The sequence below is a fragment of the Eumetopias jubatus genome, unplaced genomic scaffold (genome assembly GCF_037043125.1).
Source record: "Eumetopias jubatus isolate StellerSeaLion01/CBP00866 unplaced genomic scaffold, mEumJub1_p1.0 scaffold_2, whole genome shotgun sequence".
NCBI classification, from domain to species: Eukaryota; Metazoa; Chordata; class Mammalia; order Carnivora; family Otariidae; genus Eumetopias; species Eumetopias jubatus.
Window position 1 is genome coordinate 53,205,209 of NW_028274808.1, and position 19,024 is coordinate 53,224,232.

A 19,024-nucleotide genomic window follows, 5' to 3' on the forward strand; every position below is an offset into this window, starting at 1 on the left:
CAGAGGAGCTGGGAAGGGCAATGAGAGCAGATGATGTGGCAGATAAAATTATACTGGGCTTTTATTTGGCCCGAGTTTTTCCTGAGCAGCAGCTGTGTAGGATACTGGTCAGGGGAGGAGTTGGGTGGCAGGGAGAAAGTGCCTATCTAGACAAAGTGACCTAATTGACAGTGGGGACTAGACAACACCAAAATACGGGCTAGGAAGGAGGAGGGGTCTTGCCTATTTTCCATAGGAATGATGTTTGTGGGACTTCTTCATCACCCCCGTGGAAGCAAAGACCTTTTAAACATCTGGACTACGTGTGTATTTTTTTATCCTTAATAGTGTTCACATTAGGATCTCAGGAGAGAAGCGACTGTATACATACTCCTTGAGGGAGTGTAGGTTCAAAGTCTGGCCTCTTAACCCTTCAGTTCCTAAAACTTGCTGGCATCATCTTGGGGGCTGCTGGCTAATGCGCTCCCACTCGGCATGAGTGAGGCTGCTGCTGGGATTGTACATTTATGAATTTAAAGTTAAAAGTTGAAACTCCTGGACAAGAATCAGCACTGGTTAGCTGCATGGTGACTCCCTTTTCTGCCATGCAGACCTATTCAGGAGACCCAACGATAGCTTGTTGAGTACAAGCTCTGATTAGATGAAAGTCAGTACTTTTAGTGATTCCCCGCCCCCCCCTTCAACTTTGGAGGAAGAGGACTACTTCCATTCTAGGAATATTTCTATGCAAAGAACTATTATCTGAAAATCTACTTTTCCTTGGGCAGTGCTAAGGACATACTGATGTTTTTTAGTTTCTAGTAATTCTTTTTAAATTTCTTGTAGTTGTCCACAGCTCATTTCTCTATTTTAGCATATCTTTTGTTCTTTTTTTTTTTGTTTTTTTTTTTTAAAAGATCTTACTATTTATTTGACAAAGAGAGACACAGCGAGAGAGGGAACACAAGCAGGGGGAGTGGGAGAGGGAGAAGCAGGCTTCCCACGGAGCACGGAGCCCTGATGTGGGGCTCGATCCCAGGACCCCGGGATCATGACCTGAGCCAAAGGCAGACGCTTAACGACAGAGCCACCCAGGTGCCCCAAATATTTTAGCATATCTTTACTCTTTCCCAGATTCTTTCTTAGACCATATTTCAAGTGCTTTCTCTTTGCCATTTCATTGTGCCCTTTGATTAGTCTGGCTGTGTGTTACTTTCAACCAGGGGCCCTCCTTTGGTCTTTCCCGAACTTTTACCCTTCCTGATGTCCCTTCCAGAGTGTACCTTCTTTAACTGCTCTCCACTTCTTAAATTGTGTAATGGACATTCATTTCATAAGAGTATTGCATTAAGTTGTCTTGGAATACTCTTTTCAGGAGAGGATAGCTTTGACAAACCACTTTTACAGGAAAAAAATGCATTGACAATCGAGAATGATGTTTACCAAGATCTCTTTTGAGAAGAGGAAGTTTCAGCAAAGTTGTTAGAGCCTGCCTCGTAAGCCAGACTACCTGGCTTTGAGTCCCTGGCCTCTGACTTCCAGATGAGTGATCTTGGGCAATTAGTTGACTGACCCCTCTGTCGGCCCCGGTTTGCACATCTGTAAAATGGTGATAGTAATGATACATGCCTCATAAAGTGTCGGTGAGGACTGAATACGCAGAGTGCTTAAAAGCAGTGGCAAGAACAGACTGTGGTACTTTGTTCTTCTAGGTAATGAAGATTTTGAGACACTGCAAGATCTTGAAGTGTCTTCAAGACTAAACTCCACTTACTATTCTAGTTTCTATTAGAATATTCCTTATTCCCTCATTGCCTTCACTCTCAATTTTAGATATCAGAAAGCTTACTATACTAGTTTATTTTTTCAATGACCTTTTATTCTAGGAGTAGTGCATGTCCACAGTAGAAATACGGAAAACTCAGGTGAAAGAATTAAACCATCACACCAGCCAGAGATCAGAGGTCACTTTGGTTAAGTCTTTTGTGCACACCCTTCTTGGATGTTCTTTTTTCCTTACATGTACATAGTGTATATTTGTGTACATGTTTGCGTTTTTTAATCAAAATGAGATCTTGTACATTCTGTTTGGAACCTGTTTTGGAGTTTTGTTTTGGGGGTTTTTTTGTAGCTAATGATCTTGGGTGTTTCCATATTAGTAAATACTTCGTTATTTCTTACAGTACTGTCACTATGTCGCCGGGCTGGTGGGAATTGGCCTTTCCCGTCTATTCTCAGCCTCAGAGTTAGAAGACCCCTTAGTTGGTGAAGACGTAGAGTGTGCCAATTCTATGGGCCTGTTTCTGCAGAAAACAAACATCATTCGTGATTATCTGGAAGACCAGCGAGAAGGAAGAGAGTTTTGGCCTCAAGAGGTAACAGATGCAGGGGATTTGGGAAAAATAATTTTAAATACTTCCTCAAAACAAAACAAAACAAAACAAATCTTTTGGTTGTAAGTGATAGAAATATCAATCAAACTACCTTAGACAATGTAAGAGAATGTATAAAACAGGTTAGGATTTAGTTGGCTTCAGAGTAGACTGGCTAAATCCAGGGCTTCAGACTATGTATAGTCATACACACACACACTCACACAGAGACTCTGTCCGTGTTCTTTCTTTCCCTTAGATAGGCTTTCTCCGAGTGGTGGATATAACAACTCATGACTCACAACCTGCTAGCTTAACAAAGAAGTTCTTAGGGAGACCAGTTGGTGGGGTGTGGATCCTGTGCCCAACCCATGATCAGTTACCGTAGCCAGAGGGCCGAGTAGTCGAGCCACACCTGGATTATATCTTCCCAACACACACAGAATAGATTTACTACCCCCCACCACCAAAACAGAAGGATTCTGTGGCGGGAAGGAGGAAGATGCTAGAGAGGCAAAAACTGTAGGATGTTCATTATAAGAGACAAGAGTTCATCTTTGACTTAATTTTAAAAAAACGGATAAGCAAAGCAAAGGCTTGGACATTGGTTTTATTCAGAAGGAAAGCTAGAAAATCTTAGGACTATTTCCTGATTTTACTATAGCATTTGCCTATTTCTTCCCATAAAATGGTTTCCTAAAACAAAGTGCTTTTAATTTTTTTATTTTCTAAAATTTAAAGATTTTATTAGGGAGAGGGCACAAGCAGGGCTAGGGGCAGAGGAAGAAGCAGACTCCCCACTAAGCAGGGAGCCCCATGTGGGGCTTGATCCCTTGACCCTGAAATCATGACCTGAGCTGAAGTCAGATGCTTAACTGACTGAGCCACCCAGGCGCCCCAACCAAGTGCTTTTAAAGTGAATAAAAGGCAGGTGACAAAGTAGGGGAAATATTTGCGACTTACACCGCAGATATGAGGCTCATATCCCCAATACAAAAACTGCTAAAAGTTAAGACCAGCTACTTTTAGAAAACCGGGCAAAGAGATAAGAACAGATTGTTCATGGAAAGAAAGATTTTTTTTTTGTTTTTGAAAGAAAGATCCTTAAACAGCTGAGAAGATGATCAATCTCACTCCTAATAAGAAAACTTCACATTAAAACAACCCTGGGCTGAGACATCCTACTTTGCCAAGCTTCCCAGGTGCCTCCTGTGCAGGCAGGGTTGCCAAAGAGCTCTTGACCACCTTTCCTTGGACACCAAGGCTCAGCGAAGCGCAGGTGTTTGTGTGAGGACCCGCAGTGAGTCAGTGGCCACCTGAAAGGGCCGCCTCGGTCTCTGGGTCTCAGCTGGGGCCTGCCCCCTGTTACCACACTGTCTCTCACCCAGGCGCGTCCTCCCAGCGTGGGTCATGTGCACCAGCTCTGCAGATCTGCCCACGGTTCACTTCCCTCTTCTGTAATATTGAATAGCTGGTAGACCACAGAATAGTGGTGTGGATAAAATGAGATAAACTTTGGCCAGGGTGCTTACTAAATGTAGGTTCAAATAACTTAACCAAAAATGAGAGAAAAGAACCCTGAGAGACTATTTCTGGGGTCGGATTGGCAAAAATCATGTTTGGTAATCGCCAAGCAAGACTGGGGACATAGGCACTGTGTGTGGCTGGTGAAAGTGTGTCCTAGTGCAAACAGCCCTGAGCACGGGCAGCTTGGCAAGTGAATAATATGGGAGCTTCTTGAGGCAGCTTTGTTTCTAATAGTTACAGTTTATAAACAACTGAGATGTCCATCTATACAGGACTGATTGAACTATGGTATATTCACTTGGTGGAGCACAAAAAGAAATAAACTAGGGAGTGATCTCCAGGTTATATTATTAAGTGAAAAAAAGCAAGGTGCGTGCACAGCAGTGTAAACTCAACGTAATAAAATGTTTTCAGTAATTATACTGTGAATAATATTGTTACTGAAATACTGAAACTATTATAGAAACTCTGTAACATAGCAAATAGGCAGTTGTGTTCGTATCAGCCTAGGAACCAAGATTTTCACTCTAAAATAAAAGGTACGAATATAAAAATATTAATAAAGTTAAGCCAAACTCCCATAATCCTAAACTGAATTGGAAATATCAGTATGAACTCCTGATACAGATTCTCTTAAAAAAAAAAAATGTTTAGCTCTCTCTACCAAGAGGTAAAGAAACAAACCAGTAGAAATGTGTACCGCTGGTGTGTTCCAGTTTGGTCTTTTAATACCATTTCCCACCACACAGAATAGTGGGGCAGGAAATATACAAAATAAGCTTGGGATACGCTGTCACGCCAGGAAATAAGGGAGTTATCAAAGTAAAAAGTACAGCAGAAAAAGGTACAGGATCCAGTTCAAAGGCGTTTTCACTGACCACATATGGAACAATTTGAGTATCAAAAAGAATAAAGACTGCAGTGGGTTAAAACACACCAAATGTGTTTAAATCTAAAAATGAGCATGTGCCTCTTGAAAGATGGTGTGTTCTCTTACCAAGAGGCACAAAACATCTGATCTTGGCCCACTTTTGATGTTAGCAGTCATTAGGCTTCATGCCTAGTTCTGCTAATTTATTGGGGATCAAGTCCCGCATCCGGCTTCTTGCTCAGCGGGGAGCCTGCTTCTCCCTCTGCCCGCTGCTCCCCCTGCTTGTGCTCTCTCTCCTTTCTCTTTCTCTGATAGATAGATAGATAGATAGATAGATAGATAGATAGATAGATAAAATCTTTTAAAAAACCTCATATCTGATTGGGTTTAATCTGTTGTAATTTTTCTCACTACAAGAAGAGGTTCAGGTTGGCTCCTGAGTCCTCATGAGGGGGACCCTTAATAGTCTTTGATAGCTTTCTTGCCATTTGGTATGTGAAGATGTTCTAAGCCCATTTTGTACATTTCTTGCCTGAGCTCTGGACTCCTCCAGCTCTTAAGAAGCCCGTCCAGGACACCTGGGCTAATGGGAAATAGTACCCAACACTGCACTTGCTCACTAGGGACAGTTCACTGCTCTTGGGATAGTCACTGTATGTGTGTGTTTAGTTGTAAAGCTCAAATACCTTGTAAGTTTATATTGATATTTCCAGTTCAAACTCAGGACCGTAGGATGGTTACATAATCTCCTCTGTATTACATTTCTACTTCATTTCTTCCTTATCGAGATTCATACTTCTCAGGGAAATCAGAGATGCTAGAATGAGTATATACCATGATTACTCATTTGCTTTTTTTTCCCCTCATTACAGATCCTGCAGTCTCTGAATAATGATACTCAACTACCACCAAAATTGAAGACATTTTTTGCATATGCTATACTAATTCCCAATTTTTTGTGATTGTATTTATTTCTGAATCGTCAGATTAGATAGCCATTGCCACTGTAATATCTCCCTTTCCTCCTTACTTAGTCTTAGTTTAAGCTCCTCACCAGTCTTTATATTATGTCTCCAGTCATTTTGGCTGTCTGGAGCTCGCACGCTGATAGATAGGAGAGACCCATGAGAATAATAACTCCCCATGTTTATACAGATTGATAACAATTTGTGGCTTTGATGTTTGAAAGTTAGTTTTTCTAGATACAAAATTTTTAGCTCACATTTTTGAGTATCCCATATTCTTCTGCTTTACAGACCGGCTGTTGAAAATCTAAGGATAACTTTCTTTTCCTTATAAGTTACGGGTTTCTTTTTGTTTTCCTTGGTGGTCACTGCCTAGATCTCTTATCACTGGAGATGCCGAAAGGTGATGTCCTAATTTTATCATCGTTTCTGCATCTCTTAGCAGGAATTTGGGATTTTGTAAAAATGGAAGTGGTGGTGGCCAGTCATGTGTTCGGGGGAGTGTATAGAGTGACAATAAGCATTATTCTTTGGGAAGCTTCAGAGTGACCAAAAATGAAAGTAAGTTCTTTGCTAGCTTCAGAGACTCCTTTAAATAATATCATTAAAAATTGTCAAATCAATCCCACTGTTGCAGTTGAAGATGTTATTTCGCTTTTGAGTTACTAAGATCCAAGGAGGTAATGTTCTCATAGTATAGACTCAGCTCATTTTCCCTCAGTACACTTGTTCAGCAGCATTCTTATTAGAATTGGGAATGCCATGTTAATCGTGATTTACTTTGAGGCCTGACCATCTTCAGAATGCTTAACATTTAGCTTGCAGTACTGTTGTGGCTGATTTTGTATCTATCTGGTTATATTTTTCAGGAGGAGACTAATGCCTTCTGGAATAATGGGAGTCATCAAAGTATTGCTTAGTACATGCTGTACTATGTGTCCCTAAGGGACAATTTCCCAAATACTTAAGTGACTCCTAGGTTGTGATCAGACCCAGACTGGTCATCATAAATAGCCACTGCGTGGAGCTTAAAACAGACTTGATCTTGATGAAAGAGGAGTCCGCAGCTAAGAAAAACTTCACTGTAGATCATAGTTCTTATTCACAAAGATTCTTTCCTATTGCTTGTACATTCTTCCCTTATGCACGTGCTAACTTATTTTTTAAGGTTTGGAGCAAATATGTTAAGAAGTTGGGCGATTTTGCTAAACCACAGAATATTGACTTGGCTGTGAAGTGCCTGAACGAACTTATAACCAACGCACTACACCACATCCCAGATGTCATCACTTACCTTTCAAGACTTAGAAACCAAAGTGTGTTTAACTTCTGCGCTATTCCACAGGTATGCAATGGAGCTCTTCTTGTATATGAGGGGTGGAAGCTAAAAGGAGCGGCGTGGTTGTGGTGATGGGGGTGGAGAGAATGCATTTACTATTTTGGTTTGCTGTATTCAGGAATATGGTTCCTTTTAAAAAATGACTCTGGTCTATTTTCTTTTGCTGGGGGGGAGGCAGGCAGTGTTTCACTACATCTCCCCTCAACCCCACAACCACCATACCCAGCTCAGCCTCCTTAGATCCTTAGCCTCACAATTAAATCTAGGGCTTTGGCTTAGATTTGGGGGGAATGCTGGGTAAAATGTAGGTGAAGGTTTATCATTACAGACTCTTACTTAAGCGCTTAGTTTTTGCTGTCCGTTTCCCAGACTCAGGATAACACAACCTGATCCTATGGACCTAGCCCCTCAGTCCTCTAGGAGCTTACACTTTTTTAAATGCCTTTGCCAATTATTTCAGTTTTTAACTCAAATGCATGAAAGTCATAGGATTTAACTGATTTGGAAACTTGATTTTTTTTTTAAAGATTTTTATTTATTTGAGAGAGAGAGAGAGCGAGCACGAGCAGGGGGAGGGGCAGAGGGAAGAGGGAGACTCCCCGCTGAGCGTGGAGCCCGACACAGGGCTTGATCCCAGGACCGTGGGATCATGACCTGAGCCAAAGGTAGATGCTTAACCGACTGAGCCACCCAGGCGCCCCTTGATTTTTTCTTTTAATGACCAATCTTGAGTGGTTTTTGGAACTAAATTCTGCATGCTTGATTTAGGTTCCCATTTATCTTAGAAGTAATTTGCCATTGAGCATGGGAACTATCCCCCCTTCTCATTTGTCCCCCACCCCTTCATGCTATTTTTTCATGTATAATAGTTACGTTTGTTGTAGGGACAATAGAAAATTATTTGTAGATTTTTTTTTAAAGATTTTATTTATTTGATAGAGAGATAGTGAGCGAGGGAACACAAGCAGGGTGAGTGGGAGAGGGAAGAGGCAGCCTTCCCACCGAGCAGGGAGCCTGATGCAGGCGGGGCTCGATCCCAGGACCCTGGGATCATGACCCAAGCCGAAGGCAGACACTTAACGAAGGAGCCACCCAGGTGCCCCAGTAGATAATATTTTGAGTACATTTTTTGGCTCTCTAACTCATTACTCTAGCATAGAAAATGATGTATGGACTTAATGGACTTATTTTTTCCAAATAAAAAGGAACTTTCGTGGTCACACGAAAGAATCATTTAAGACACAAAGAGCACTTGATTCTATGTATTGTTGGAGAAGCAAGGAGTGGGAAAGGTCCAAGTTTTGACATGCTTTCTTCATGGTGATTTTTTTCTTGGTTAGTTCCATCTTAGCCCTTTGTCACTTTCTTAATCTACAGAACTTTTTTTCACCTTTTCAAAATGGTGATGTTTAGCATGCCATTTCTTTTTTTCATGAAATGAAATAAATTAGTGTTTTTTTTTTTTCTTTTTCTCTCTCCCTCCTTATATCTGAAGGTGATGGCCATTGCCACTCTGGCTGCCTGTTATAATAATCAGCAGGTGTTCAAAGGCGTAGTGAAGATCCGAAAAGGGCAAGCAGTAACTCTAATGATGGACGCCACCAATATGCCGGCGGTCAAAGCTATAATCTACCAGTACATGGAAGAGGTGGGTTCTTATTTCACTACCTGGAGAATCTGTAGCTATTTTTAGGATTTAAATAATGTCACTGTTTAAACAGTTCATATTTGGATATTAGATGGTCCTAACAACTCACTGTGTTATGGTATAAAGAGACAGGAGTTGGTGTCCTTTATTAGGAAACAGTGTGTGCACAGATTGCTGATCGATCAGAGCCGCATGGCACCCCGGTGGGAGGGTATAAATGCAGCGAGCCTCTAGGGTGGAAGCCCCTAAGGAGGATGAGGTTTTTTGAGGCAGAAGATGATGGTAGAGGCCAGCCCAGGCTTCTTGATTTCATGGGTGAGGAGAGTGAAGCCGAGGCTTGTGCATGCTAACACAGTATCTGACCGAGTGGATCTCAGACCCCAGGCCAGGTTGCCTGTCACCCAATCCAGTACTTTCCATTACGTCATAGGCCTCAACTGAGAAACCACAGTAGGGAATTCCAGCAAAGGAAAATCATCAAGTCGCAATGATTTCTCAATTTTCTAATGCAAATCTCATTTCAAACGCCAGAACTACCCTATAAAACAAAACATACTTGTTCAAGTCAGATCTCCTACTGTGGAGATATAATCTATGACTAGGTTCAAAAAACTTTCTGTTAGAGGCTGAAACTAATCACTAGGCCCCAGAGTGGTGGTTCTTAATTGAAGGGGCTTTTGCGCCTCCCCCCACCGCCCCCACCAGCGGACATTTGGCAATGTCTGGAGATATTTTTTGTGATGCTCACACTGGCGAGGGGGGTGGCTGCTGCCTTCTGGTTAGTGGAGGCCCTGAGATCCTTAGATTCTTACTGAAGATTGAACTACTACAGAAACACATGAAACATGAAAGACCTTCTTCCTTCCTCCCTCCCAGAGAGAACTATTGTTGTCAATAATTTTCTGCCTCCTTCCCGTCCTCCGGTTACACCTTCACAGGGATGTGATGTGTAATAGTGGTTTCCCCTAAACAGAATTCTGCCAAACAGTGATTTCCTCTGATTTCTATTGCCTGTTGCACGTTCTCCTTGGAGTTCCTCCCTGTCTTCTATCTGACAAGCTTTGGACCTCTGCATTTCTACCAGAGGCACCTATAGAAGACATAAGAGAAGAGACCCTGGGTGGCTCAGTCGGTTAAGCAGCTGCCTTCAGCTCAGGTCATGATCCCAGGGTTCTGGGATCGAGTCCCACGTCGGGCTCCCTGCTCAGTGGGGAGCCTGCTTCTCCCTCTGCTCCCGCACCCCCCCACCGTGCATGCTCTCCTTCTCTCAAATAAATCAATAAAATCTTAAAAAAAAAAGACCAAATTTTTTTTAAAAATCCTAAAATTCTTTGGTGACTAGATACAGTGTTCATTCAGCCATTGACCAAAAAACTGCTACTGATGAGACTTGGGACAGTCTGGTTCACCGTGTCACCAGCACTTCCTTTGAGCTTGCTGTGTGCCTGGCAGAGGAACAGAATAGGTGGGTACTGTTAATATCAAGGAAACTTGAGCTGGAGCCATAATTTGGACCCAGATCTGGCTGACTTCAGAGCCTGCGCTGTTCACTACAATTCTAAGGGGTTTTGGAGTACCCTTTCCAAACTAAGTAGTACCGTATTAGGCACTTTTCCTCCATTTTATATAATGTAGTATGTAAGTCAGAGAAGATTTCAGTTGAGTTGAGAGGCTGCAACAGTTGAGTGGCCCACAAAGCTGAAAATATTTTTCTGGCCCTTTAAGAACATTTGCAGACCCCTGATTTAAGGCATCAGTTGTTTCAAGCTACTCAAGGTAATTGCGGGGGGGAGATGTTAATACTTGAGTTGATTTGATTGAGAAAAATCTCTGAAGACTTCCAAGTCTGAAGGAATAAAATGTAATAATGGCTTTGATGTCAGCATGAATGAAATTTCAAGTGAAACCTTTTTGTATCAAGTCCACAAGTTGTCTGGGTTTTTGGTTTTTTTTTTTTTAGGATTTTGAGAGAGAGAGAGTGCATGAGTGAGGGGGAGGGGCAGAGGGAGAAGCTGACTCCCCGCTGAGCAGGGAGCCTTATATGGGGCTCGATCCCAGCTGGATCGGGACCTGAGCCGAAGGCAGATGCTTCACCGACTGAGCCACCCAGGTGCCCCCAGTTGTCTGGCTCTTTGCTGCTGTCCAATTATTAACACTGAATCCTACTTCTCCTCACTGATCAAGTCTGTCCTTTGCAGGGAGACAGGAAGACACATTTATTCTGTCGGGTCTCTGGGCCTAACTGGTGGTAACCATAATGCCTTTGCAGGGGACTTGCAGGCTTTCCTCCTGCAGCTCTAGTGTTTAGTGGAAGAGTCAGAGTGACTGCTGAACCTTGCTGAGTAGCTGGGCACTGCTCCTCAGTGTCCTGCGTCATCTGGAGCAGCCTCAGCTTCAAACCAGTCTGGATACCTGTCAGCTGGCGAGAAGCTCCACCAGCTATTTTGGGGCAGAAACAAATGCTCCGGCAAACAGCCAGAAACTATTATTATTCTTCTCTGCCAATGCTCATTCCTTGGTGAGGGCAAGCTTTTTGAAGCTGGCGCAGCTTCCGGGTTCACCCTGTGCTGTGGTTCGTCTAGGGCATCGTCCTGCCCTTCAAGCCCTTCTTGTGCTCACAACTCACAAGTGTGGTCCTCGGATCAGCAGCATCTGGGGCCCCTGGACGCTTGCTGGAGTCTCACGCCAGCTCGAACCCACTGCATCAGAATCTGCCTTTACCAAGCCCCCCAGGTGATCAGCTGTGGACAGAAAGGCTGGAAAGCACTGCTGTTATCCCACCCTCTCCTCAGCTGCTGCCGCCTTTTCCCCATGTGAGGAAGTGCAGGATGTTGTGTTGTGAACCTGCTTCGCTCCTCTGTGTCCGCCTCCCAGGTGTGAGCCTAAGCGCTGTGTGTACACACTCCTGCGCCCACCGCCCCCACCGTTGCCCCCTCGAGATCTGCCGCCTCTTCCTCCAAAGCCCTCTCCTCCCCCTGTCACTCCTCTAGTCTGTATGTGCGCTCGGGCCACTAGCTTCAGAAAGCTTCAGAAAGTCAAAATATAACTCTGGCTTGACTTTGCTCCTTTCTGCCTACTCCCCCCGCACCCCGCCACTTAAGCTTCTCGAAAGATACATGTACTTCATGTTATTTATTCTCATTTTTTTCTCAACCCACCTCACGCTAGCCAGCTTTTGTTCCTACCTTGTTATGAGAACTGTGCTTACTGAAGTGCTCGGATGACCCTTTAATGACCAGTTTTTAAAGCATTCTCCGGTCATGACCCGAGAGTCCCGGGATAGAGTCCCACATCGGGCTCCCTGCTCAGCGGGGAGTCTGCTTCTCTCTCTGACCCTCCCCCCTCTCATGTTCTCTCTCTCTCTATCTCATTCTCCCTCTCAAATAAATAAATAAATAAATCTTTAAAAAAAAAAAAGCGTTCTCCCTGATCCCACTGTATTATTTGACACTGGCTTTCTCACCTTGAAAGCCTTTTCCCCTCTAGGCTTCTGTGACGCTTGCCTCCAGTTTAACCTCTTACCTGCCGACTCCTCTGCCCTTCTGGCTCCTATACTGATATTTCCCGGAGTTCTGTCTTGGTTTTCATTTCTTCTCACTGCACAACAGCTTTCTGGTATTCTCTTTGATGGCCCGGCTTCTTTCTCCACCACATGCTCATCACTCCTGACTTGATTAGTCCAGCTCAGGACTTGGTCAGAAACTTTTTTTTTTTTTTTTTTTTTTTGCTTAATGACATTACCATTCGCCTGATCAAGGAATCCGGACCCAGGCTCCTCCTTTATCCCCTAACCCTGATCCGTAGGCATCTCTGTGTCCCACCGGTTCCACCTATAAACTTTCCTACTTGTCAGAATTTTGCACGCATTACCCTCTGACCAAGCAATTCTAGGACTTTACATGCAAAATTAGCCAGAAAATGTGCAGAGGTGCTTATTGTGACATTTTGTCCTCAGTCCTCATTGGGAAGGAATTGATTAAATTATAGTACATTCACATTATGTGGCTTGTGTTTAAAAACAGAATGACGTCATTTTCTAGGTTCTGGCATTAAGAAATGTCCATAAAAAATTATGTGGGTGAAAAAAGTCAAATCGCAGTATAATCTATTTATAACCTATTTTAAAAATAAAATTGTGTATAATTTTATATGCACAATGTAGTCATATATTTATCCACTATATAGAATATAGTCATTCATTTTTTTTTTTTTAAGATTTTATTTATTTATTTGACACAGAGAGAGAGAGCACAGGCAGGGGGAACAGGAGAGGGAGAAGCAGGCTCCCCACCGAGCAGGGAGCCTGATGTGGGGCTTGATCCCAAGACCCTGGGATCATGACCTGAGCCGAAATCAAGAGTCAGATGCTTAACCGACGGAGCCACCCAGGTGCCCCTGCATTGCTTGTTTTTATAAGCATAACTCCATCATCTAAATGGTTTTTAAAAGAAAGTAGAGGAAATTACAGTTTCATCCCTGCTTCTGTTGTTCTCTCTAAAGCTATTCTTGGTAGCATAATATTAGATATTAGATATCATTAGCGTATTTCGGTAGGCGCACATATATATATATATATATATTTTTTTTTTTTTTAATTGAGCTCTTTGCCCATTGCGGGGCCTGAACTCATGACCCCAAGATCAAGAGTCACATGCTCTCCCGACTGAGCCAGCCAGGCGCCCCTGTAGCCATATTCTTTTATTTTCTTGCTATACTAAAGTGCAGCTCTGCCCTTTTGGTGGGGAGGTGGGAGGGTGGCAAGAATATGATGTATGTCTATGGAAAAAAGTACCCATTATATAATGAAAATTTTGGGAAAAAATTATTTAAAAATATGCCTGCTCTGTCGTCTTCCTCCTCTTTGCCTCCGTCTTGGCTCAGATCCTTGTCACTTCCCACCTCCGTCATCTCTTAGCTACTCTGTCAGTTTGAGTCAGTGACCATTTGCGTGCCGGGCACAGAGCTGGGCTGGAGGCAGAAAGATGAGGAAGATGTGGTGCCTTTGAGACTTGCAGTCCAGGGAGACCCACAGAAATAGCTGAATTCAGTGTTAAAGTGATAAGGGAGGTGTTATGTGCAGGAGAGGGGCACGTGGCCCAACCTGGGGGTTCAAGGCAGGTTTTCTAGAAGACCTAATATCTAAATTAAGACTTGGGCAACGGGCAAGAGTTAGCCAGGTGAAGGAGTGTGACAGGCATTCCAGGAGTGGGGAATAGTGTGAGCGAAGAGGGGAACAGAAGCGTGCAGAACAATCCACATGTAAGACAACAGTCGAGTTGTTCCAGTGGTGAGAAAAGACAGGCGGGCAGCAGCAGGTGAAGCTGGAAAGGTTCAGTGGCCCCAGGTCACGGGTGCCCTTGTGCTCCACAGCACCGAGCTCAGACCTTAACTCGGCAACCCATAGGGAGCCAGTGGGGGGGGGGTGTCAAGCAGAGGTTTTCGGTTTATTTGGGGACAGTGTGGCAAGCAGGTGAGTGGACTTCAGGGTTCAGTAGAGTCAGGAGCTCAGTTTGGAGGCTGGTCATAGCTCAGGTGAGAGGCATCGAGGGTCTCGCCCGTAGCTGTGTTGGAAGCGTGGACGGGAGGCCTGGGTTCAGCAAATGCTTTGGAGGTTTGTGGAGGGGGCGGGAGGGGCAGAGGCTCCAAGAGGGTTCTAGGAGGACTACTCTCCGGCTCCCAGCTTCTGCTCTCGCCTTTCTTCATCCAGCCTGTGGTCCACACCACAGATTCCATCTTGTCTGGCTGTGTTTGCCCTGCCTTTTCAGTAGCCTTTCCCCTGCAGCGTGTTGCGCTGCTCCAGCGCGGTCAGACTCTGCCGACGTTCCCAGGCTCCCCCTCTGTGCCCGGCGCTGGGAGGCACAGACCGGAGAGGACCTGGGTGGCTGGCTCCCTGGGGGCAGGGATGCCCTGGTGCCCCCTAGGTCAGGCTGTGGGACGATACAAGCCTCCGTGGACAATCCTGCCTTATCAGTGGGGTGACTTTGGGTTATTCCTTTCGTGTTCTCTGAGCCTGTTTGCTTATTGGGAAGAGGGACATGAGATACCTCCCTGTGTAGGGTTACTGTAAGAAGTAAACACAGAAGGTGTTTATAAATTTTCTAGGACTCACCAAGTGGCACTTAAAATTTTCTCCTTTCTTTAACAGATTTATCATAGAATCCCCAGCTCAGACCCATCTTCTGGTAAAACAAGGCAGATCATCTACACCATCAGGACACAGAATCTTCCCAATTGTCAGCTGATCTCCCGAAGTCACTACTCCCCTATTTACCTGTCATTTGTCGTGCTCTTGGCTGCCCTGAGCTGGCAGTACCTGAGCACCCTGTCCCAGGTCACAGAAGACTATGTTCAGACCGGAGAGCACTGACTGGGATATTGGTCTGGAAGCTCAAGTTCACCCTGAAATGGGCTGGCCTTTTCTTCAAGAAAAAGGATATTGGTACCCCCCCCCCCCCTTTTTTCCCTCCCGCTTTAATCCCTGAAAGAACTCTGTGGACTTGAGACTTTTAGAAACTGTGACATGTGGTCAAGAAGCTAAGAATACAAGGGAAGGCTACCTCACCCTCGGCAGGCAGGCCCTCGCGGGTGGTGCTCACGACTGCGCGCCATGGCCAACAGCAGAGGGCCGCTCACTGCAGGTCAGGGGACATGGTGGCATGTGGGGCTGCCGAGAGGTCTTACTTAGTGTGAATCTTGACTAGAATTCTAATTAAATGTATTTAATTTGAAGCAACCTTGGAATACATGTCCTTGTACAAAGTGAAGTGAATTTTCTCCGTTGGGTTCCCGTTTTTCTCATCATTTTGTTTTATTCAGTTGATTTGAATGTAGTAGACGTCCGTGTTTGTAGGTCTAGGCAACAGCCCTAGGTTTCCTAAGAGTGCAGACTGTCTTCTGCCCATGAAGGCTAAGGACTGACTTCTGGGGGTTCTGGAATCGCTTCCTGGTTTAAAAGGAGGTTAGCTTTCAGAAAGAAACTGCGGGATTGCTTTGGGTCCCATCGTGGAAGACTGGCCTCCAGTTAAGGCTGACTTTTTAAGAAGACATCATATATAAAGATGTGTTTATAATGAACTGAGTTACTTTGCATCTGTGGAGGGCAGCTCATTTGAAAGCCTGGATGAGCACGGCAAATAGGAACGCAAGAATGGAGTCAGTGATGGAGGGACTGATGGCCGTCTGCGGCCCCCGCAGAGCCAGCCAGAGCAGGACCAAGAAGAAGGACCCAGCTGCCTGGGCCCTGCACGGCTGTGCCTGCTGGAAACGAGCCTGCGAGCCTGCGGTAGCCTCGCCTCCCTGGCCAGCTTGGGACCTACACTCCCTCTACCAGCCTGCTGTCCCCCTTGGCCGACTCTTAGCCGCATGCAGAAATGTTACCATGTCCAGGATTTTTGTGGGTTTTTTTTGTCTTTTGTTTCTTTTTTTTTTTTAAATCACCAGTTTATACATGGAAGCCTCAAGAAAGGCAACGTGTGTTTTCAGGTGATGGGCTGGAAAGCCGAAGAGCATTTAGCCTCCTCCTTCTAGCATCACTGTCTGCCTTGAGCCCCGCACAGGCCGGGGGTGTGAGGCACACTCACCCAGGACCTTACTGCAAATCTAGGCCTGGGCCGGGGAGGACACGGCCCCTCTTGGAGGGTGTTTGAAAAAGCCCCTCAAGCTGAGGAATCACGGTTGTGGGGCATGAAAGTACTTTCTAGAAGCCATTCATACCCTCGGTGTATATAGCCTGCTCTTCCGCTGCAGTTCTTTGTGTGCGGTGATGTAATCATTGAAGCTGAGGGTTTTCCAAAACCAGCAGGAGTGCTGGTCTCGCATTGTTACACACGTACTCACACTGCTGTCCCTTCATGTCCCCGGCTGCCACCGAACACAGTGGCCTAGTTTCGGTCCCTGGAAGCTGTGGTGAATTGGTTCATCTGAGGGTCGGTCCTGGACAAACTTGTCACCACGCTGAAGCCAGGCGTTTGCCGCATGGGGTACAGCTCTGAGCCAGGTTCCCCAGGAATTTTCCTAGTAATTTAAGCATCAGAACTTGGTTTAAGATTCCAAGGTGGGTTGTTAGAAATTTGTGTGTTGAAATGCCGGATGAGTTCTGCTACAACCCATGTAGGACAGAGAACAACCTGGTGGAAATCGTGGTCTGGGGTGGGTGTACTGGAAGGTTTCTTTCCTGGCTCAGTCATGACCTGCGGGACTTTCTGAGCTTCTGTATGGTTTAGAAGATCTCCTAGGCCCCTCCCGGCCATAAAGTTATGTGACTTTTACTATCACGGACTCGTGCAAAGTCTTAGCTCTTGTGCCCACTCCTGAGTGCTTTGGAAGATCATTTTCCTTCTAAATATATTTCTCTATTAAAATTGCCAGATAAAATATAGGATGCCCAGTTAAACTAGAATTTGACACACTAGTTTTGTTTTGTTTTAGTATAATCATGTCCCAAATATTGCACAGGACTTATTTCTACTAAAAAATTACTTGCTCTGAAATTCAAATCTGATTGAACATCCTTTGTTTTTGTTCTTTGAAAGATTTTATTTATTCATTTGAGACACACAGAGAGAGAGAGCATGAGGAGGGGGAGAGGGAGAGGGAGAAGCAGACTCCCTGCTGAGCCAGGAGCCCGATGTGGGGCTGGATCCCAGGACCCCGAGATCATGACCTGAGCCGAAGGCAGATGCTTAACCATCTGGGCCACCCAGGTGCCACAACATCCTTTGTTTTTGTTGAATCTGGCAACCCCACCCTCTGCTCCACACTAATCAGAGGTATAGGATCTCTGGCCTAAGGTCTACTTGAGTTCTACTTACAGGGAAATATTTGAGCTTTTCCTCAGAGGAATATCTGACCCATCTGAATCTAGGGCTTTAAATTTAAAGAACTCCCTTACAACAGACAGAAGCAAGAGTCTGATCTCCACACTCCGGGAGCTTCTGGAGCTCCAGATACACCTGCACACATGCACACCCATCTCCTTTTGGGAAAGTGCTTGGAGCAATTACCTGGAAGCCCCATTCTGTTGGAACCCTTTCCCTGGGGCTGGTGTGCACATGTGTGTGGGGGAAGGAGGGGTGGCTAGCCATTTGTTAATTAATCTTAGCAGTTTGGGAAGCAAAGCTCCAAAGCCATGGTTCTCAAACTTTAGCATCTGAATTGCCTGAAGGTCCCAGATTGCTAGGACCATTTGTCTCTCAGGTCTTGGGGAGTACCCCCCAAACTGGCATCTTTAAGTTCTCAGGTGATACACATGCTGCTGGTCAGGAGCCCAGTTTGAGAACCGCTGCTCTAAGGCCTTATTTTTCAAATTCTAATGAACATATGAATCAGCAGGAGTCTTGTTAAATTGCAAGGGCAGATTCATAGCTCTGGCCCAAATCCCGCATTTCTAACAAGCTGCTGCCAGGTGATGGCCATGCTTTTGGTCTGAAGCATAGCTATCTGACGCATTTTAAGAGTGGAAAAGGTTCAACTATGTGCGCAGACATCTGAGTCTAAACTAAACCTACACCCTCCTCTGGGTAATGAGCAAAAAGGCACGGTCCCTTCCATTGATTACCTTGTTCGGACAGGCACCTGAGAGAAGCATACCACTTGTTGAACTGAGTGACAGGGTGATCAATGAGGTAATTTGAGGTTTATTTAAGTATTGACATTGATCCCAACCCTAAATAAACATGTCTGGTTTTGTTTTCTAACAGACTCCTTAAGCCAAGCGTGCAGATGCCCTGCAGTTCATCTGGGTCCTTGCTGTATTGCATCTCCGCCGGCTTCCCAGCTGAGCGCGGAGCTGCGGGTGGGTGCGGGGTGGGCACAGGATGAGCACAGGATGGACATGGCATCATCTGATTCCGTGTGGGGGCAGGTCGAATTTGTCAGAACTACACTGAGGTTATGAATGTCTTCCAAATGAAATTTGAAGAATAAAGTTTGGCTTTGGTAACCTTTGTTAAACACTTAAATATTATGTCAGGTGTCACAGATTTTTAAGGTTTTCATTTAATTCTGGCTTTCACAAATTTTCCTTTCCATATTCAGCAGGTGTTTAAGAGCTTATCTGATGAGGCACTTTCTGATCCCTAACTTCTAGTTCCCATTGGAAGTCAAACTTCCCATGCTTCTAGACCTAGTCCAGCCCACAGCTGGGAAAGAAGTCAGGTACTGACAGGGCCAGTGGGATGGGGGCAGTTCTTCTCGTTTCCTGTTCCCTCCAACACTGGTGTACTTCGCTGCTTGGGATTCTTAACCGGGACTATGCAAAGCAACAGTTCTTAACCGGCAACGTGACCCAGACACAGAGGGAACTCAGACTAGGACACGAAGGCT

General features: G+C 44.9%; 1 protein-coding gene across 5 annotated transcripts in view; it reads left to right on the forward strand.

Annotated features, from left to right (window-relative positions):
* The window catches only part of FDFT1 (farnesyl-diphosphate farnesyltransferase 1), a 35,834-nt gene extending 17,174 nt beyond the window's left edge, over window positions 1-18,660 (forward strand). For 4 of the 5 annotated variants that reach the window (XM_028114296.2, XM_028114298.2, XM_028114299.2 and 1 more), the window contains 4 exons: window positions 2,163-2,354; window positions 6,883-7,059; window positions 8,549-8,701; window positions 14,847-18,660. In XM_028114296.2, coding sequence (XP_027970097.1) covers window positions 2,163-2,354; window positions 6,883-7,059; window positions 8,549-8,701; window positions 14,847-15,068 — 744 coding nt within the window. In that variant the 3' untranslated portion in view covers window positions 15,069-18,660. The remainder of the gene's footprint in view (window positions 1-2,162; window positions 2,355-6,882; window positions 7,060-8,548; window positions 8,702-14,846) is intronic. The other variant, XR_003610986.2, reaches the window with a different exon arrangement.
* Window positions 18,661-19,024: the final 364 nt, after the last annotated feature.